At 43.7% G+C, this 21,280-nt stretch overlaps 1 protein-coding gene across 1 annotated transcript in view; it reads left to right on the top strand.

Annotated features, from left to right (window-relative positions):
* SND1 (staphylococcal nuclease and tudor domain containing 1) overlaps nt 1-21,280 on the top strand; it is a 426,619-nt gene that overhangs the window by 58,243 nt on the left and 347,096 nt on the right. Inside the window, exon 10 of the mRNA XM_025929258.2 lies at nt 3,692-3,805. Within this exon, the coding sequence (XP_025785043.1) occupies nt 3,692-3,805 (114 nt within the window). The remainder of the gene's footprint in view (nt 1-3,691; nt 3,806-21,280) is intronic.

Genomic DNA, 21,280 nt, shown 5'->3' with positions numbered 1-21,280 from the left:
GTGTCATGATTGCAGATTTGGTGTCCCATTCTCAGTGGCCCCGTCAAAGCCATTCCTTGGTGGCATCCATAGAAGCCCCAGTGTACACCGATGGTCCTTTTATTTTTGTCCAGCACTGATAATTTAGGCAGCTTTGGGAGTATTGGTAGTTGCGTTTGGGGAGCTATTCTGAGGATCTCTGAAGCTCAGGAAACTGTTGGCTCTTTTTGCTCATTTTATATATGCTGCAGGGGTTTACGAAGCTGAACAGTAGTTTCTTGGCCTCCCAGTGAGCACGGTGGACAGGCTCTGCAGATGGGGAGTGTGGCAGCAGGCCAGAGATGGGAATGGATGTCGCTTGCCCCTGACAGAACTCTGCAGTTGTCTTGACTTGTGGCAGCCCTTAGCCTACACTCATCATCATTAAGCCACTCATTTTTTCCTTTTACAGTTGGGACTTCAAGAAATGGAGACATTGGGTTTAGGTCTAGTGTTTCGAGTCCAGCTAGTGACTTTGTGCAGACTTCTGCACCTGTCCCTTAGGTTATCTCCTGGAGTGTGTGGTATGGTAGGTGTGTATAGGGGTGGGCTGAGTAAGGATCTATTGGCTTGTGGAGAGAGTGAGCGATGTAGACATACATGGACTTATCCAGGTGAAAAGCACTGTAAGATATATCACGGTTATAAATGCGGTCTGCAACGGTGCTGATGAGTAGGCTTTGAACAGTAATCCACTCTGCATTTTACTTATTGCACAGTACGTGACTATAACCACTATTTTATTGCTTCTTCCGTGTCTCTGCTCAGGAGCTGCTTGTTCTCTGGACAGTAATGACACAATTTAAAGAGGAATAAAAAGTCGTAAGCCTCACTTATACACACATGGGCACACACACACATGCACTCACCACACACCTCTTCATCCAAAAGCCGGGCCTCGTTCAGTTGCCAGCATCAGAGTGTGCAGTTCCTGAAGAGGAGGTTTCTAATCAGGGAGATGCCGAGCAGAGAGGCTGTTGCCGAGGCCTGAAATTTACAGCTCTAAGAATCCATTTGCTGCCGCTGCTGCTAAACATTATAAGGGGTGACGAATGCCAGTAACTTATCACAGGGGTACGCTTAGATCTTCACGTTCTATAATCGGGGTGAAGATGTGAGCACTACGATGCTTTTCCTGGTTTTATTCCTCTCTGAGCACAACTAGGGGGTGGGGAATGTCTAGATATTTCTCACATCTTGATTATGGGAATTTCCCTGTTTTTGGCACTTGATAATTTAATAAGAGTTTTGGTGGGAGAGGAATGTGTAGCTCTGTCCATCATTGAGATTTAGCAAATACTGTGAGGTGTGTGCATTGGAGATGGTGATCCTGTACTTTTGAGGGAGGAGCAGTGTTGATTTGCTATACTAGCTACTTTGCTTGGTGTGGCTTTATGGAATTTTTCTTCTCTTTGGTTTGAAGGTAGGATAGCAGAATAGCATGTATCTTGGATTCTTTGGCCCATGAATGTTTTATCATCCATTTTATGATACTTCTCCTTTTACCCAAATGTGGGATTTTGAAGAATAGAGAAATCATTAGCTGTGGTCTGTCTCTTTTGTGCAGTTGTCCAAGCTGCTCCTGGTGCCTTTAGGGAGTGGGAGGAAGATTCCATTGTGATGGGCATTTTTGCTTGGCATTAATGTCTAGATGGCAATGGGAAGGTGTGTTTTTTCTTTCTGTTAGTGAATCTGTATTTTTGGTTGTACCTTCTGGGCTGTTTTCTAAGTCCTACATGATTGGGCTGGTGTAAGGGGCTCTTTGATTTGGAGGGTCCTATAGACGTTGGTACCACCCATACGTAGGTAACCAGCCCTGACCTTGTGGTCCTCATGTCACCCACCACAGCTCATGCTTTTGATTGCCTGGGGACTTGACTAATTTTTTCTGGCCAGGTGAGTTTTGGGTTCTGGCTGTCTGGGTTTTAGTGTTTAGCCTTTGCGATTCTCAGATCTATCAAAAAGGTTAAAGCAGAATGGCTGTGGCAATTTTAGACTAGCTTTTCTAGTCTAACTAACCTACTAACTAACTAACTAACTAACCTACATTGAGGTTTGCAAGTTAATCTTATGTACTTGAAAATTAAAAATACCCTCTCTCCTAATCTACACTGTTGGTTCTCAGACCTTTCATTACTCTCTGATCACTGGCCTGTTTTTCCCTACACTTGCTGCTCATTACTTATGGTAGAACCTGGGGATGCCTTCCCATCTGCCAGTCATAGTCAGCCTTCCATGGACTACAGCTTGATTCCAACTGTCATTTTTCTTTTTTCATTCATTCTGTCTGATGGTGCTTTTTTCCTGCTATTTCCTGTCATGTATAATTTCTCACTTGGTTCAGATTGTTCGTTAAATCAGTCTTTTCTTTCTGGTATGTGGTTGGTTGGTTCTTTGGAACAGCCATTTTTTGGGGGTGGGGGGCAGGAGTCTGCAAGTGAATGGGTGTATTCTGTTTTAAAAGATATGAAGCCTTCTAGAGAATAGTGAGGGCTCTTTTAGGATACTTATCAGTGTGATATCCACCATAGCAAAGGCGAGTCTAGCTCCTTTTGTTTCTTGCTTGAAAGAGGAGGGAAATTTTGCGAGTCTGCCCTCACTGTGGCACCTGACCCTGTAGTTTGTTCAGCTGCCTGTTGGCTCCTGATGGGGCCTGATTGAAGCCTGGAAGAGTTGGTTTTGATTCTGCAGACAAAGTGGATGGTGACAGTGATATGTAGTCAATAGCTACCTTGTAAAAAAGTATTACTGGTTTAAAAAACAAACAAACAAAATAAAAACCTCCAAAAAACCCTGAATAGCCTTGTAACAACAGGCTCTGAATATAATCAGGTGAATTGTAGACCACTAGCTGAATTACGGGTTCTAGTTGTAACCCTGATGTGATCCTAGGCCAGTTTCAGTGCGATTTTATTCTGTACACTTTGGTGGAATGTTCTAATCTCCTCAGAGGAATATTTGTGCTTTTGCACTTTGAATAGATATCTTTGGAAGTTACCCAAGAGTGGAAGTTAATCTTTTTTAGCTGAGAGTGGGCTCCAGTGTTTCTGATACTGGGGTCTAAAACAAAGTTGCCCATAGTAGTGCTCTGAAAAGTTGGCTTTTAGAGTAGTTGAAGTAATATATTAGCAATTTAATGTTTCTGCCCTGAGATTAACAGCTGAGCCTCTCCTTTACCATGCTGTGATGACAATTCTTTTTGCCCTTCACTTGCCTTTGATTTTTCTGCTCTCTTTTGGGGCATCCTGTTTTGGTTCTTACCTAGTGCTGATATCTTCTATCCAGCCCTTGCTTCGTTTCCTAGATTCACACTGAGTAAGGAATTTTGATTTTAGAATCTGTTTCAAGGAAAATCATGAATAACATGTAGAGACGAGATTTCCAGTTTGTAAGCTTTGTAGTTAACTACACGTCTTGGTCAGTTAACTTCACGTCTTTGTGAACGATACAGATTTTGCCTCATAGAGAAATCATAATAAGGTCTTTGGGGACTGATAATTCTAGCATTGTTCTCTCCAACATTGTTGTACCATGAAGGATGATATTGAAATGCCCCAAATGGCTATTGATCTGACTTTTCTCCTTATGACTGTGGTGGGTCTTTCTCCTTAGCATGTGTGCTATGAGGTGGGCCATCTGAGCAGGTCTGAGCATTTTTGCTTCTTGCCCACAGGTGATGCAGGTGCTGAATGCAGATGCCATTGTTGTGAAGCTGAACTCTGGTGACTACAAGACCATCCACCTGTCCAGCATTCGACCACCGAGGCTAGAAGGGGAGAATACACAGGTGAGAATGGGGAAGGAGTGGAGCCTCTTTTCAAAAATCAAAAGGAAGGAGCTGGAGAATACTTAAATATGGTACATATGTATGAGAATGCTCACAGACGATATTTTAATTCTCCAAAGTATTATTTCCTAGTATCTGCAGCCTGGCTGGGCAGGTGTCAGTTTCTTCTGAACCACATTCACTGATCTGCTTTGTTTTGGGTGGGCATTGCTGGCATTCTGCTCTAAGGGGCTTGAGAGGGGTTAGGGCCAGGATACATGAGGTGGCAGTAAGTTTTGTTAACAAGATTTTCTTTGAGAATAAGGAGAGGAGAAGGTCCGTATCTCATGTGCATGAATGTAAGGCCTGTTTCTACTGGTCATTTTGATTTGAAAGTTCTGTATGTTTTTGTTCAGGGAAGAAATGAATCTTGGCGTATGTATTCTCTGGGGTCACCTGCTTCGTCTGTTGCAAGTGGTAACTGAAATTATTAGTTACACTGTTTTGTGCTATTTGTTGGATCTTTTGGCAGCAAAGGTGCTTCCCTAACCAATGTGTATGATTGGGGTATATCAATTTTGAGAAATACTTAGGAAGAAAACTATTGAGTTGGTAGTCTGCAGGCAGTTTTGCTGTAAATTTTCTGCTCATTTTCTTTCCATTGTTACGAGTGGTGAGAAGTTGGAGATACAGACTGAAGTTTTTGTTGAATTACTTGTTTGGTGATACCTTGTTTTTACAGACCACTTTCCAACTTTTATTTTTGCCTTCTCGTGAAACTACAGTGTGTAACTGGTTATAGAACTGGGTCCATTGTGAGAGCTGGTGCCACAGGCAGGTGTTTGGACAGTTTTCGGAAATTAAACACAGCATGGTTTACGTTAGTGCTCTGTGCTTTAATTTATCCCTTTTGTAGTTCTAAAGAGGAGAAATTTGCTTTTCTGATGTTTTGCACGGATACATGTCTTGGTGCATTTACAAGTTTAAATTCATGCCCTGTTTTCATTTGCATGAGAGTTTACAGACAGCCCATAAGAGTAAAATAAAAATATCGTGATTGTCTTTTGAATCTGATTGTGCGTAAGAAACACATACAGGAGGGGTTCTTTGAATGTCTGGCCAATCAGTTCGTTCTCTCTTTTAGTCCCCCACAGAGGAGGCAATTTAATGCGGCAAATGGTATTGTGGTAAGGTTGAGAATTTAAATGCATGAAAGTCTAGAAATGCCAAAATAAGGTTCTCTCAGTAACTGTAGCTGTGCCTCATTGCACAGAGTAAATAGACATCTCCAGTTTTATCAGTATTGGGAGTACTCCACGATTCGCATCTGTGCCATGCAGTTGGAATTAAGGTTCCCACGGCAACCACAACTTTGAAATTCTTGAACGTTAATTTTTGTGCCTGCCTCATTGGCCAAAGCATTATGTTAATATAGACTGTGTAGCTGAATTTCAAGCAGGTTTTAGGAGGGTGGGGATGTTATAGCTCAGGTAAGGTAATAGCAGGTGTTCAGGAGTAGGAACTACTACTGAGAATTTTTAGCTTTTCCAGGAGCCTTTGGAACTCTTCAGGGGGTAATGGATGGATTTTTCCCTTAGCCTACTGGATAATGGGAAGTTGTTGGAATATATTCCCTAGTTTAGGCAGAGTCCTGTTTATAGAATTCCTTGTTCTTTACCAAGGAAGGTTATTTCTCACTTTGTGTTTAATTTTATTTTTAACTTCTGTTCACTCCAGAGATCTTACACCATTTTAAGGAAGTTTGAAGTAAGGCTTAGCTGTAAGAGTCTACAATATACGGCTTAGATGAAGTGAAGAATGATTTTTCTTATTTCTTCATTAAATTCCTTTCAAAGATTTTAATGAGGCAGTCACGTAAGAAATAAGTTAACATAATGCACTCTGAGTACATTGGCGGAGGGTGCCGTGAAGAACCCAGTTAGAGTGGGCACTCGGGAGTCTCCCCAGGAGCAACTAGGGTTCCTCTCTTGAGTGTTCACGGATGAGAAGTTAGTGGATGGAAGAAAGGGCACTCTAGACCAACACCGACTGCTCCCTAGATCTATAATGCAAGCCACACAAATGAACTATATTTGTTATTTAAAATTATCTGGTAGCTATATTAAAACCATCAATTTTAATGCATTTTATTTTACCTGATATATCCAAAACAGTATTATTTCAACACTTAATGAATGGAAAAAGTTAATGAGAGGTTTTACTTAATTTGATATTTAGTAAGTCTTTGAAATCTGGGGTATAGTTTTATACTTGGAACACATTTCAGTTTGTTTTAGTGTATTTCTAGAGCTCAGTAGCCACCTGTTGGTAGTGGCTTCTTAGAATGGACAGCATGGATTGAGAAATTCAAATGAATGCCATTGATAAGTATTTACCAGGTATCTGCTTTGTAGCAGATGCTATGGGAATGCAGCAGGGAAAAAACTTTCATGGAATCACCCTCATGGAACTTTAATTTAAAACCTAGTAGGGGAGATACACAAGTAATTCCATTTATGTGAAATGCTATGAAAGAAAAGTTTGGAATTTATAAGAATGTACAATCTGGGAAGGCTTCCTGGAGGAAGTGATGTGTAAAGTGTAAAGCCTCAAGGGTGACTAGGACTGAGCTAGGTAAAATGTGGGGAGAAGATAGTTCCTGACAGAAATGGCAGTAATGACAAGAGTTGGGTGAGTTTGGGAAGAGGGAATAATAGGCACTGTGGATAGTGCATGAGGGGTACGATGCCTGTGGTACAAAGTGTAGGCAGGGCCAGATCACACTTGTCCTGTCAGCATCTCAGGATACTCAGAGACTATGGGGTATTTTGTATGACTGGAATAGAGGGTAGTTAATGCTAGGGAGTAGTAAGAAATGGGTTTGGGAGTTAGGCAGGGGCCACATGCTGAAAACGTGTGCCATACTTTTAGATTTTTGCGTGAAGAATTTTAAACTAGGCAATGGCATGTTTGGATTTGAGTACTCTTGCGTTGGTGGCTTGCATTTACAAAACATGAAAGTAATTTGCATTTATAAGGGAAGATCATGCTAGATGAAAACTCATCTGTAGGAAGGAGTTGTGGTGTTTCTTTTGCTAAGCCCCAGTTGACCATGGCCCTGGGGGCAAATGGAGTGCTGACTACGAACCTGTGGAAGTTGTTCTAGCAATTTCTATGCAGGAGGATTCAGAGTTCTTTCTACTAAAAGAATTCCCCAGATCTGTGCTTACTTTAAAGTTATCAGAGATTTACAATGTGGGTATCGAAATATAAATCACCCGGGGATCCCAGTGAATCCATAACTTCATGTATGTAATGACTGGGAGAGCAGGCATCTGCTTGGAGTCTTTGGTTTTTAATATTCTTTACTGTATACCATCTGTTCTTGTAGCTACAAGGGGAGTCCAGTCAAATACTCAAGGCATAGATGTTGGGGCTGGGACCTCTGTTAACCCATATGGTGCCCTTGTGCAAACTAGAGAGGGGTGCCCCCTTCTTCCAGGGCACCCCTTGTCAGGGCACATGGCTTGGCAAGCAGAATGGCGGTTGAATTTCAGCTCCCATTCAGCCTCTGTCTCCTTGGCCAGTGCCCTTGTGCACAAGAATATATGGCTGTCCTAGTTAGAACAGGGCTGATTAGAATCTCCAGTGAAAATGTTGGTATGTTTGGGGAATTGAAATGGTCTTGTAGTTGCAGAAATGCGGCACGCTTGAGGATTGTCCGGAGACGACGGATGGACTGCGGAGGGCCTCAGATGAGACACTTAGATTGCTTTCTGCCTCATCTGGGGGAAACTTTCTGAAGATGATTGACTTTGAAATGGAGAAAAAGATAATCTTACAGTTTATGGTTTTGGAGCCTGTTGTATGGTATTAGAGCAGAGTGGGAGAAGGTGCAGGTTAAGGAACTGGAGGAGTAGGTGAACAGGGAAGCGAAAGTGTTAGCATGACCTTCCTCAAGGGCAGGCAGATGGCGGGCAGTGTCTCCTGCTGCGGGCTAGGCCTCCCTACAAGCTCCCAGATGACGACCCAATGGGGCTTGCCCTTCAGGTTAGGAAGGGGAGATTCTTTTAATGGTTATCTTCCCCAAACCCTAACAACTCTAAAAACCTGTCATCGACTTAATGTAGATCTTCCAAGACATCTATACATTGTGGGGATAGTAGGGCAAATTGGATTTTCCTTTTTTGAACACAGAGACAAGTTCATTTCTCTTAAATTATACATGAAGGCAAGGAGGTTTTGCCCAAGGCTAGCCGTATACTCCACTCCCCTTTTTTGGGTTACTTTGTAATGCAGCCAGAGGAAGGGCTCTGGACAAAACAGGATGATCAAAGGACCTGTTTTCATCCTAGGCAGCTGCTATCCAGTAATATCCAGGAATTCATGGGTAGCCATTACTCCCAGAGTTTGGTTAAAACTGAATTTTTTGCTGGAAAGTTTGTCAGGAGAGTTAAAAGCAAGGATGTGTAATATTTTCCTCAAAGATTACAGTTAGATAGATGCCTGATGCTGTTGATTCTACTGCTGTTGATTCTACTGCTGTGGCATTGATGCTTCTGGATTATTTAGGGTGAATCCAGTGTCAGCTCTTTGCGATCTTAACTCCTTCAGGCTGAGGGCCATTTTGGACACTGAGGTGTGGTGTTCCTGAGTACCTAAACACGTATCAGGGTTTCTCTATAAAGGTATACTGGAGTTTGTTTTATGCAGTTGTTTGCTGCAGAGAGACAAGTGCTAAGTGTTGGAGGAAGACTGTGGCTTTTCTGAGCTACTGCCTTAGAGGAGACAACACACTGTGTAATCCCAGGACTTCTAGAGAGCATTTGACTTTGATCCGACATTGGAAAACATAATGCTCCTGGTGCCCAGGGCTGCCATGGCTTTGTGTCACACTTGGAGTGTTAATGACAAAAGATACCCCTCTGGCATCTGATGAAGGGGCTGACTTTTCCCCCCTTAAAGTTGGTTTGGCCTGCGTAGTGCTGTTGTGGTGGACAAAGATACAGAGCTGGAATTTACCTCGAAAAAGGTACGTGATTTACCCAACGCCCAGGTGTTAAGTGTAGAAAGTTTGCTTTTAGTTGCAAGGCTTTTTTCCTCAAACTCCTGTCTATAGAGTCTCTCTCCCTCTTTCACACATGCGTGTGTACACACACACACACACACACACACACACACACACACACACCTTCAGCTTGGGCCTCTGGGAAGTGTGGAAACCTGAAGGTGGAGCCTTTCCCCTGACCTCACAAACCTATGCTTTCAGTTTGTATTTGATTCTATCACCTTATCTTTCAGCCTCCTCCCTATGGAATTTTCCACATAAATGTTCTTTCACAGCAGGCCTCTAAATATTTAGTCGTGGGCACCAGAGGATCAGTTTTGTTAAAGCTGTAATCTGCCTAATCTCCCAGTGTCCTTGCTGCCTTTTTTTGGGGGTGTTTGTTTCCCAGGCCCGACCCCACGGGGTCTCTTCTGTAGGCACTCATGGTTGACAAGCTGCAGGTAGGCCCGTTAGTGATGCCCTGGGATTCCTAAGGGCGTTTTCTCAGAGGCAGGGCAGTTTCGGGTGCTAATAACTCCATTTGTTGTACAGGGCCCCAGGGTGCTTTGCCATTTAGACACGATTAAAAGCGGTTCTCAACCTATTCCCTTCAGTTGAGATTTTTGAAAGCAAGATGACTGGTCCCTCTGGACCCTAAAGCAGACGATGCTGCCACTGAGATGCACACCAACAGAGAGCTGTGGGGCCGCAGTCCCTAAGTGAAGCCAGGGCAAACCAATAAACCCATTGACTGTGATCTCGCGCATGGGACTGGGAGCATAAGGCAAATAGCAAATTAGAGCGGGACTCCAGCTTGGCATTAAGGACCTTGGAGAAAAGCAAAAGCTCTTTGAAATGGATATAGCATTTCACCGGTTTCCAATGGAGAGACTTGGGGACTGCAGCAATGTGATCAAAAGACGTAGAATATGTCAGAGCGCTGGCAGAGGCATTCTGTACCAGTTTCCGATTTGTTTGATCTGGGCGTTTTTGAGAAGAACACTTGAAACCTCCTTTGTGAGAGGATTGAAAAAAATTACCATTCGGAGACTGTGGGTGGGTCTTAGCTCATCTATTTAAGATTCAGGATGTACGTACTCTGTCATTTTTAAAAGATTAATTCCTGTTCCTCTGCTGGGGAGGGCACTGGGGGCAAGCCTGACTCTTCTTGAGGTCAAGACATTTGCTATCTGGGTAGATAGCAGGGTTCCTCAAAATGTGAATTATAACTGGGAAAAGACAGCAATTGCCTGTTTCCCTTTGATTTACCTTCTTCTCCATATTACTACTTAAATTTTCTTTTGTTTCCTTTAGTTAATGCATCCCCTTTCTCATGATTTTGCCTATCCCCTTCCAATAATTTTTGTAGGATTTGAACAATCTCGTGGGGCCTGGTGCTTAATCCTTCCCCGAACCATGTGCATTTACCTTTTTCAATCCATCTTCCTCTCTTTCTTCTCTCTCCATTTAATCATCACTATTACACAGTTCTATATTTTCAATTTATCTAAATCTTCCAAGTGCTAGCGTGTTCATATTTCTTGCCTCTTTTCAGTCCTGTGAGCTGCAGTAATTCTCTGTTGTTTCCAGAGTTGGCAGCACCATCATATTTACTGTCCTGTGATCATTTACCATAGCTGCTGTGCTGAGGTAACTGTCTTTCTTGCCCTGGTTCTTGAAAGCTCCTTTAGGCCAGAGATTTCCATACCCACAGTCTTTCCCTCCTCTGTCTCATCCTGTACTGTTACTTATGTCCAGCCCGCTTTTGGTTACAAAGCCTAAACTCCACTGTGAGCCAGAGTGGAACTGGTTTTCTCAGCTTCATACCCCTCTCTTTCAGAATCTTGCAGAGTGCTGTGAATGCAGCAGGTGTTTAGTAAATGTTTATATCAAAAATATATGCTGAGGCTTAAGACCTAATGCATGTATTGCTTTTGAGTGGCATCATTGTTATCCAATCCATTTGACTGCTGCCTATAGTCATTCCAACTTGAGGCAGCATGTCCTGGTGTTGAAAGGTCCTGGGAGGGAGTGTTTTTTTCTCCTTCCTAATTGGATTGCTTGTTGTTGTTTTTTGATGTTTGTTTATTTTTGAGAGAGAGAGAGAGCACGTGCACAACAAGTGAAGGAGGGGCGCGCGCGCACACACACACACACACACACACACACACACACACACACACACACACACACACGCAGAATGTGAAGCAAGCTCCAGGCTAGGAGCTATCAGTGCGGAGCCTGATGCGGGCTAGAACCCATGAATCGTGAGGTCATGACCTGAGCTAAAGTCGGACACTTAACCAACTGATCCACCCAGGTGCCCCTTGGATTGTTTGTTTTGATAGCCAGGTTACCCATGGCTTCCTTTTCTGTAGGCACTTCCTCTTTCCCACTCCCAGGTTTCAACCTAGTTGATGCATTTGGATTGCCTAGCCCTGCCCCTTTCTGAGCCCTGGTTTTCCTCATACTGGCATTCCATTAGTATAGTATGGACTGGGTTCAGTCCACCAGAGGGGCTAATCTCAGGATTTTAAGTGATTTTGCGGTTGGTCCCCAATTGCCTTTCTTTTAACACCTCCACCCTTATTCAGGCTTTCCCAGATATCTTTCCTTCGTGGCAGTCCAGGTGTCTTGATTCATTGGAGTTTTTAGGTGCACTTTTTCCCCAAAGGCTATATATTTTTTTACTGTTGTCGACCTTGTTGGTTGTCAGATTATTTCTTTGCTTGGAACTAATTTTAAAATCAATTAGAGAGCTTTCCCTTCATCTTTCTCTTTTTATTTATGAGATACTGATTGCAGAGCTACCTACACTGTGTTTAGATAAATTACGTTTTTTTTTTTCCCACATAACATTTATATTCAAGGCAAGTTTAGTGCAGTCATCAGTGCTTTCGACTTCTGCAGGCCAGGGCTGTAGGTTTCATTCCTTGGTGGGCTAATTAGCTTTTTACTTGGAAAATTTGAGTTAGTTCAAAAACCAAACATTTCAGATCCTCATGTCCTATAGGTGCTATGGATCTAGGAAGTTATTTTTATTAGGGAAGTGTTGATAATTTTAGAAACAGAATTTCTAATCTTGACCATTTGGTGTATGTTGTGGTCACAAGGTGGATTTCAGACCAGATGATAGATTATGGAGGAAGAAGCCTCATTTCATGTCACTGCTTTGGAAAAGGCTTTTCAGAACTGAAACTAGAAGGGGAAGCTGAAGGACACAGATGCTTGCTTTTTTTCCTAGTAAATGACAGGTCTATTGCTTAGGCATATTTTTGATGTCACTTTTTATTTCAGCCCTTCTTTGAAAAGCTCCGGTCACTTTCTGGGTTGTTCACATTTCAGAGGCCTTCATTTCACCATCTAGTCTGGTTTTGGCTGCAGATGCCTTTGCCTGGTTCATTGTTGTGTGGTGGCCACCCTGGCACATTGCTGTCCCACAGGAGGGTCTCAGAGAGAGAGGCCAGTTGATATGCTCTCCCTTATCCGTGTTTCACTGCATTGGGTCCTTCGTGAGGCTGAGTGGAAATCTCCTCTTTATGTGGCATCTGCTGCGTCTTTGTGTTCAGACGCTGGTCCCAAAATTTGGTTCCTTCTGCTGTCCTGCTGATTCTGGATAACCCACACAGTGGCTGCCTGTAATTTCTAGTTTCTGCTTTGTAAAATGCTTTTTCTCTTCCCCATTCCCTCCCCGCCCTTCCCTACTAGGTTTTTCCAGTTTGGTTTTTCTGCATCAGGTAGATTCCTCATTTCTTCACATCTATTGCTAGCTCACTTCCTGGCACATAGTTGATACTTACATGTTTGTTGCATAATGGCTTATTTCATTCTCACTGGATGTCTTTTCACTCCTTGTTCATAATTTGGGAATGGGGTATGGGCAGAATACACCAACACTTGATTTTCGGAGTCTGTAGCTCTACCATTGGTAGGACATTTTTCTCATCCTTACTAGGGAGGCTGATAGGATTGTTTGATTTTCTGTGCAGTTATCTTTTGTAAGGTGGCCTGGAATTAGGAGAAAGCCACATTCTTATTCATATGGAGCTGCCTTTAGCATCTGCTTATCCAGCTGGAGGGGCTTGTTTTAGAAACACTGCCTTGCAGAAAGCTGTAGGTGGATCTCTGTGGAAGGGCTGCTGGTGTGTTGCATGCCCTGGGCTCCCTTTGCAGCCTGCCTGCTCCCTCGGGCTCTGGCTGGAGGCTGGTCCCTATGGGTGGGATGCAGTCTGTACTGTCCTCCCTGTCCTTCTCGGACCCTTTTTCCTTTTTACCTCTTAGCTCAGCTGCTGTGCGTAAGCGCACTGTATTCCGCATGGGGGAACTGGCGGCAGGTGGCTCCGTTTTCTGGTTTTGGCCACTGGGACAGCCAGGAGTATCAAACCAGTTTGTTCTTTAAGAAGAGGGAGACTTGGGGCCCCTGGGTGGCTCATTTGGTTAAGCGTCCGACTTCGGCTCAGGTCTTGATCTTGCGGTTTGTGCGTCGGGCTCTGTGCTGACAGCTCAGAGCCTGGAGCCTATTTCGGATTCTGTGTCTCCCTCTCTCTCTGCCCTTCTCCCACTTGTGCTCTGTATCTCTCTCTCTCTCTCTCTCTCTCTCTCTCAAAAATAAATAAAATGTTGGGGCGCCTGGGTGGCGCAGTCGGTTGAGTGGCCGACTTCAGCTCAGGTCACGATCTCGCGGTCCGCGAGTTCGAGCCCCGCGTCGGGCTCTGGGCAGATGGCTCAGAGCCTGGAGCCTGCTTCCGATTCTGTGTCTCCCTCTCTCTCTGCCCCTCCCCCGTTCATGCTCTGTCTCTCTCTGTCCCAAAAATAAATAAAAACGTTGAAAAAAAAATTAAAAAAAAAAAAAATAAATAAATAAATAAAATGTAAAAAAAAAAGAAGAGGGAGACTTGACATCACTCAAAGCAGCGTCTTTTATTTATTTCTTATAGAGGAGAAAGAAGTTATCCCAGTCCTTTGCTATTCTTTGAGTGTGTATTAAACTAACAGCTCAGTGTTTTCCTCAGGAAAACATCCAGGGTTCCTCCCTGTCATTTGGGCCGGGCTCTGTCTCGCCTTCGCAGATTGCGTTGTGGTGCGGCCGCCTCACTGTTAAAGCTTTTTGGCTTCACCGCCTACCCCCACCCCCTTCCAGTCCTCTTCTCTTGGAGGAGTGAATGGCTCTTTCAGTCTAGACACTCCTGTTTGCATACCAAGTTATAATTATTCTGGAGGTGCTTATACTCAGTAATAGCAGAGTTCAGAAAAATGTCCGCTTCCCAATTGAAAAATCATTAAGCTGCTTTCAGTTTGTACCAGCGTTTGGGCTCCATGTTGTTGTTGTTTTTTCTTCAAGTAGAATTAACATAGTTCCAGGTGTACAATATAATGATTCAACAGTTTTGTACATTGCTCAGTGCTCATCAGGGCTTATAAGTATAGCCTTAAGCCCCGTTCTCTCTTTCTCCCATCCTCGCACCCACCTCCCATTTGGCAACCACCACTTTGTTCTCTGTAATAAGAGTCATTCGTGTTGTTGTTGTTGTTCTTTTTCTTTTTTCCTTTGTTTCTTAAATTCCAGTGAAATCATATGGTATTTGTCTTTCTCTTACTTATTTCACTTAACATTATTTTCTCTAGTTCCTTCATCCATGTTGTTGCAAATGGCAAGATTTCATGCTCTTACGGCTGGATAATATTCTTCTGTGTGTGTGTGTGTGTATATATATATATATATATATATATCTCACATCTTTATCCATTCATCTCTGGATGGACACTTGGGCTGCTCCCATTATTTGGCTATTGTAAATAATGCTGCAGTAAACATAGGGGTGCATGTATCTTTTTGAATTAGTGTTTTTATTCTCTTTGGGTAAATACCCAGTAGTGTAATTACTGGATCATATGGCACTTGTATTTTTAATTTTTTTGAGGAATCTCTGTACTGATTTCCACGGTGGAAATGTTATTATCCATGTTATTATTAGGTATCTATAAAATACAGCAGGTAGGGGATAGTCATTGGAGCTCTGTTAGGATAGAGACATCTCTCTCTAAAAGATACAGATTGGTCCCAGGTATCTGACATGGTAGATGGAACCTGACAAACTGAAAATTCAGTGTAAAAATCCTACAGCCTTTCATTTCTTACCCTCATCACCCAGCGAGAAATGAATTCTGAGGGCAGAAGCTGATGGTGTTGAAGATCTCTGTCCTGGAATGTAATCGAATGTGCTCAGGTGGAAACATGCTCTCTCCTTGCTGCTGTGCCCGCCTCAGAGTTGGCTGCCTGCAGACTTGGGCCTGATGCGGCTCCTTTCTCCTCAAGCACAGTATTTTCCCCACCTTTGGTTCTCCAGAGTTTTAATACAGGCCGGTGCCTGTTCTTTTGTTTGTTTACTTTTGTGTTTTGACTTGGAAAGCTTTCTGAAGTACCTGAACGGTAAGAGTATTGATTTGTGCTTCTGCTACTTTAGCTTTCATTCTGATTTCTTTCAGTTAATCTCCACCCCCAGCTCACTGCCCCCCTCCCCCCCCCTCCCCCCCCCGCTATAGTTCTTCCCATCCCCTCCCCCCCTCCCATTATGTCTCTCCTCAAGTACAGAGAGAGAGTTTGTAAACTTTGGTTTGGATGAAGAAGTCGCTTCTGGCGCACACAGTTTGGTCACTCCATTACCTGTTGCTGCACTCCTCACACAGGAGCTTGTGGCTGCTCCCTGTGCCCCCCTGCTCTTCAGTGTTACTCTGACAATCTCTGTGCTATATTTTGGATGCTGCATGAACCTGTGAGTGAATGCTTACCATTGTTGAAGTTCACTGTTGCCCTTAGCTGCCTTGCTTTGGGGTTCACTTGCTTTGGAGTGGCACCTTTAACCTGAATTCAGTAAAGATATTGATAGCAGCCAAACTGGATTGCTCTAGTTTTCTTGGATAACCACATTTAATTGCTTATTAAATATAATTTTATGTTCTAGGAAACTGCATTTGCTCAATTTAAGCTAGGCCGATATCCTTCCGCTCCTAGAATTTACATAAATTGATACCTTCATTGGTCAAATGCCTAAATCTATAGCTGATTGATATTGATTTGAAGAAGTTGCCTCACTGATTGCTTTAGAGTCTTTGCCTTCATTTTATTGAAAAAAAAATTTTTTTTAATGTTTATTTTTGAGACCGCGCGCGAGCAGTGGAGGGGCAGAAAGAGAGGGAGACAGAATCTGAAGCAGGCTTCAGGCTCTGAGCTGTCAGCACAGAGCCCGATGCGGGGCTCGAACCCGTGAACCGTAAGATCATGACCTGAGCTAAAGTCAGATACTCAACTGACTGAGCCTCCTAGGCGCCCCAAGTCTTTGCCTTTTAATGAGTGCTTGAGCCTGTACAGTGTGCTTGCAGTAGGACAGAGTTTTCCTTCTTTTGGCTTCTTTGTGTTAAAATGTTATTCATGACACTTGCTGGAGAACAGTAAGATACACCTAATTCGTAACCGTTGTGATAGGTGTAGGGGCCAACAATGGGGTTTGGCAGTGGGGAAAGAGCTTGGGTTCTGAGTCCAAAAAGGAAAAGTGGGAATTTGTCATCAAGGAGCAGGGTGGGGTTGGGGGTGGTGGAGGATGAGGAACCCAATTAGATATCGAGAGTAATCAGATATTGAGGGTGGGGAAATTGGGCTAAACTGACTTAGCAGGATTCTTGGCAGAAATGGACAATGCAGAGATGAACAGAGTTCCCAAAAGTCAGGGCCCTAGCTGAGAAGGGAGTTCAGAGGAGCCTGAGTAGAATTTGGTCAAGGAGAGAATCTTTGTCATTTGTGGTGTCAAGTTTTACCCTTGCTATCTGTAACTAGTGGTAGAAAGTCCACTTCTTGAGAGACTGTAAGGTTCTCTTCCTTGGTGCCTGTGGGAGAAAACAGGCTTTAGACCATTGCAGCTTCGGATACTTTCCCCAGCTGCTTTCTTGCTCCGTCTTTCACTGCCATCTTTAGACTTTTCCCTCTCTCTAGCTTGCTCCTCAGTATTAGTATCTTTGGCGGTGGGCAGGAGTAATAGGGAGCAAAGAACTAAGGAAATGGTTTTATTTTCCTTTTTTCCTTTAACCGTAACTCCACAATGACCATGTCTTTTCTGCCCGGCTGTAATCTCCTGCCATGGCTAGTTCAGGGATGCAGAGCCCCGCATCATAGTAGAGTCCCTGAATTTGATGCTGCGGGAGACTTGGGGATGTGCAATCTAAGGAAGCAGTTTTGGACTCTCCCATCCTCGTGCTTGCATATCTTACAGCATCGCGGTGGTACTGAAGTGCCTGGAGTCCAGAAGCTGGGCAGTAGGAACTCCTCCCTTGCTCTTTCTGGCTGCCATTTGACTCTGATATATCTCTCTCTCCCTCTGTCCCCTTCCCTGTTAGGAAAATGATGCTTGTGTGTGTGGTTCTAAGGTATCCCCTGATAGGAAGTTCTACAAGGGGCACATCATTTGATTGTTAACTGTCAAGTTCACTTACAGTATGGCTGCTAACACTGTTGCTTCTCGTTTGCTACAAACAAGCTCTGTCTTTCTGGGTTTGCCCAAGATTCCAGCAAGGACAGAGATTGAGTGGATCCCTGTTGATGCCATGTCTTTTGATTGAATAGCAACCTTGGAATGCGTACAGGGTTCTGCCCCTGCCCTCTCCTCCTTGTTTCCCTTCCCCTGCCCCGCCCTAGCTCAGATACAAAGATGTGTGCCCCTTTGAGTCACCATGAAATCCAAGTGAGAGCATTTCTCCTAGAGTAGAGGCTAAGTCAGTTTTTCCTAGGGTATGGTTTGTAAGCTCCTTGTGTTAGAATCCCTGTGGTTAGAGCCTGGTGGGTTCATTTTTCACACTTGCCAGGTGTTTCCATTGTACTTCCACTTGAGGCTACTGTTCTAGATTAGTGTTCCTAGCAGTAGGAAGGTGGAGCTTTACCAAGGCTGGCTGTCCAGGATTTTGGTCACTGAGAATATAATTTTTCTTTCCAGAAGCAGACTTAGATGTGGTAACATCTCTGCTGTTTCCTGTGTGAGCTTTTCTTCCCCCAGGTCCCAGAGCCAACCGCAAACCAGATATATCCCTTCTTAGCTTAGAATATCTCTTGAGGATTCTGACGAAAGGAGATAGGAGAGTTCTGTCTGAAGACATTTATCTGCGTCAGAGAGCAGGGCTCTTTGGGGAATAGTGGAGTTTCTTGGGGTTTATTACATACGATTTGAGCCAATGTTAAGTTTAGGTGGGGCCTGTTCACAGTTTCTGGGTGAATTTCATGACAAAAAAATGAAAAGATTTATGAAGTGCCTTGTTAGATCTGGTTCACACCTCACGTGCCATCATATTAACTGAACTTGGTACGCGGAGGAAAGGGTGCAGGGTAAAGAATGTGCTTGCCTTGGGCGTGTCCAAGCAGCCCTCGAATGGCTGGTACGTAATGGCACATACGGAGGGCCAGAGCCTGACTGCCGTTCAGGATATAGCACAGCAGAATCCTGGAGTGCCTTCTGAGTCGTGACAGGTGCACAGCAGTACGTGGTGCAGGTGTAGTGTTGGGCGATGATGACTCTGTATTAAGACTGATGAGGGAGGAGGAAAGCTGGTCCATTTTTTTTTTTTAATTTTTTTTTTCAATGTTTATTTATTTTTGGGACAGAGAGAGACAGAGCATGAACGGGGGAGGGGCAGAGAGAGAGGGAGACACAGAATCGGAAACAGGCTCCAGGCTCTGAGCCATCAGCCCAGAGCCTGACGCAGGGCTCGAACTCACGGAAGCTGGTCCATTTTTTAAGGCCTTACAGAAGGTCTTCTCAGCTCAGCTGCTTTCTAGGGCTAGCTCTGAGCTTTACAGGCTGTGAAATGCTGTCTGTTATACTGGTTAACTGATTTCGGCTAAAGGAACTCACAAAGATGTGATTTGTAAGTCCGTTTGTGGATTTATTAATTTATGATGCAAAGTCCAACTGCCAAACAGACCAGGATGTTCTGATGGGTGAAAGTGTTCTCTTTCTTGTGGAGGAAGTTGGTTTATTGTTTACAGAATTGGAGTGAAGGGGATTGCTGGAGACCGAGGAAGGCTGAGGGGCCCTGGATGCCTGTGTGGCCCAGGTCCATTTCCATCCCTGTCAGGTCAGGAAACTTGAGGCTTGGGAAGACCAGAGTTTGCTCAAGGCTTTTTCTCTGGTAAGTGGAGGAACCAGGATTCTAACAGAGGTCTGTGTTACCTGTCTCCAGATGTGCTGCATGGACTTTCATGTTGCTGGGGTAGGCTAGTGACCCTCCGCCTTACACACTGTTGTGGTAGGGGGACTTCTCTGTACACTCCCATTTTCCAGAATTTCTGTCATCTGCCAGAAGCTGCAGCTGGTTGTCTTTGTTTAGCTTTCTTATTTCAATGTATTTTTACAAATTAAAGTATTTCCTGCAACCATTTTGGAGGTACCATACTTTATATCAGGAGATTCTAATTTATACTTTGAACGAGTGTTTAACATCAGAAAAATATATCTCCATATTCTTGTCTCCTGTATGAAGTTTTTCTGGCAGTAATCTTGCTGTTTAGAATGGTCAGGCCATCCCTATGAAGAGAGAAGAGATTGGATAATAAGGACTCTGAACACCAGTCCTTTTTGTACAGCCCTGTGAGCATTTGCTTGTATATACTTCATTATTTTCAATGTTTTTTTATTAAAAAAATTTTTTTTCAGTGTTTATTTATTTTTGAGAGAGAGAGAGAGAGAGAGAGCATGAGCGAGAGAGGGGCAGAGAGAGGGAGACACAGAATCCAAAGCAGGCTCCAGGCTCTGAGCTGTCAGCATAGAGCCCGATGCGGGGCTCAAACTCACGAACCGTAAGACCATGACCTGAGCCGAAGTTGGAATGCTCAGCCGACTGAGCCACCCAGGCGCCCCCATTATTTTCAATATTTAATGTTCATTTATTAAACCCATTAGATGGATGGCTTAGGCTTCTGATTTCATCTAAATTTTCCACCTTAAATATTTTTTCCTTATTATAGGTGATACATTTATTTACTAAGTTTTGGGAAATTTAAAGAAGAAAATACAAATTAAATCTTACCATCTAGGGGCAGCATCACCACTGTTAATATCACGGCCTTCTCACCTGCTTCTTTGTGTTCGTGCTTCGTAACTGAGCATTTCTGTTGGCCTTTAAAAAATTTCCAAGGTTATTAAGTAACCTCCACACCCAACGTGGGCTCAAACTCACAACCCTGAGATCCAGAGTCTCATGCTCTTCTGACTGAGCCAGCAAGGCGCCCCTCCAGAACATGATTTTTAATGACTGTGCAGTTTTTAAAAATGTGGATGTACCAAATCTGTTTCCACTAATTTTTCTGTGTATAAATTATTTTGAATTTTTATAGCTGTTATATCTACATTCTTTTTTTTTTTTAATTTTTTTTTTCAACGTTTATTTATTTTTGCGACAGAGAGAGACAGAGCATGAACAGGGGAGGGGCAGAGAGAGAGGGAGACACAGAATCGGAAACAGGCTCCAGGCTCTGAGCCATCAGCCCAGAGCCTGACGCGGGGCTCGAACTCACGGACCGCGAGATCGTGACCTGGCTGAAGTCGGACGCTTAACCGACTGCGCCACCCAGGCGCCCCAGTATATCTACATTCTTAAAAGAGAAAATTTGCCTCAAAGAATGAAAAGGTCCGCTCAGATCGGAGGTAGCTCTTGGGCAAGTTGTGCTGTAGTACAATGTAAGATACATGTTCCCACAGGGGCTGATATTTAGCCCCACTGGCAGTACACTCTCTAATCAGCTAATTCCTTATCTATTTGTGTTATTTAGAAGCAGGCTGTGATCCAGGCCCTTTGTGTTTGTTGCCAGGATGGCTCTCTCCCCCCAGCTGAACTTGCTGCATCTGAAATAAAGGGTAGAGTAGATGGTAAATCTTCTCCCGGGGACCACTGCTCTTTTCTGTTGCCCAGACTGGGATCTGGTGAGACACTTTAATGGGAACACAGAGGCTCCCATGGCGCTTTGTGAGTGCAGCCTGCAGTATTTGTTTCATCCCCTGAGCTGCTCTGTCAGTGACTTCCACAGTGCCACGTGCTTGTGAGTATTGGCACAATTACATTGCACCCTATTGTGATTAAAAACAATTATCCCACAAATAAGTGTATGTAAAACAGCTATATTTAATTAAAAAGCAACAGCACTGATGTCCAGCAGATACTAAAATCACTATTGCTAATTTAAAGGAATATACCAGGCCCCATCTTGAGGAGGGGATGCTGCCCGCTCAAGGTTGGCAGGAAATGAGTCAAATGGGATTTCTGCACAACCCTTCTGCCTGTCTGTGTGGGGAAACCTGAGCACTGGCAACAGTCTTGTTTGATCGCAAGAAGTGGAATGGTATTTACAGGGAGTTAGGGCTCAAATTGTTGAGGCCGTAAGCTACAGTCAGCATCACAAATGTTCTTTCAGG

The sequence above is a fragment of the Puma concolor genome, chromosome A2 (genome assembly GCF_028749965.1).
Source record: "Puma concolor isolate L17-30 chromosome A2, mPumCon1.1.hap2, whole genome shotgun sequence".
Lineage (NCBI taxonomy): Eukaryota > Metazoa > Chordata > Mammalia > Carnivora > Felidae > Puma > Puma concolor.
The sequence above is the reverse complement of the archived record's forward strand: the minus strand, read 5'-3'. Positions and strand labels throughout refer to the sequence as shown.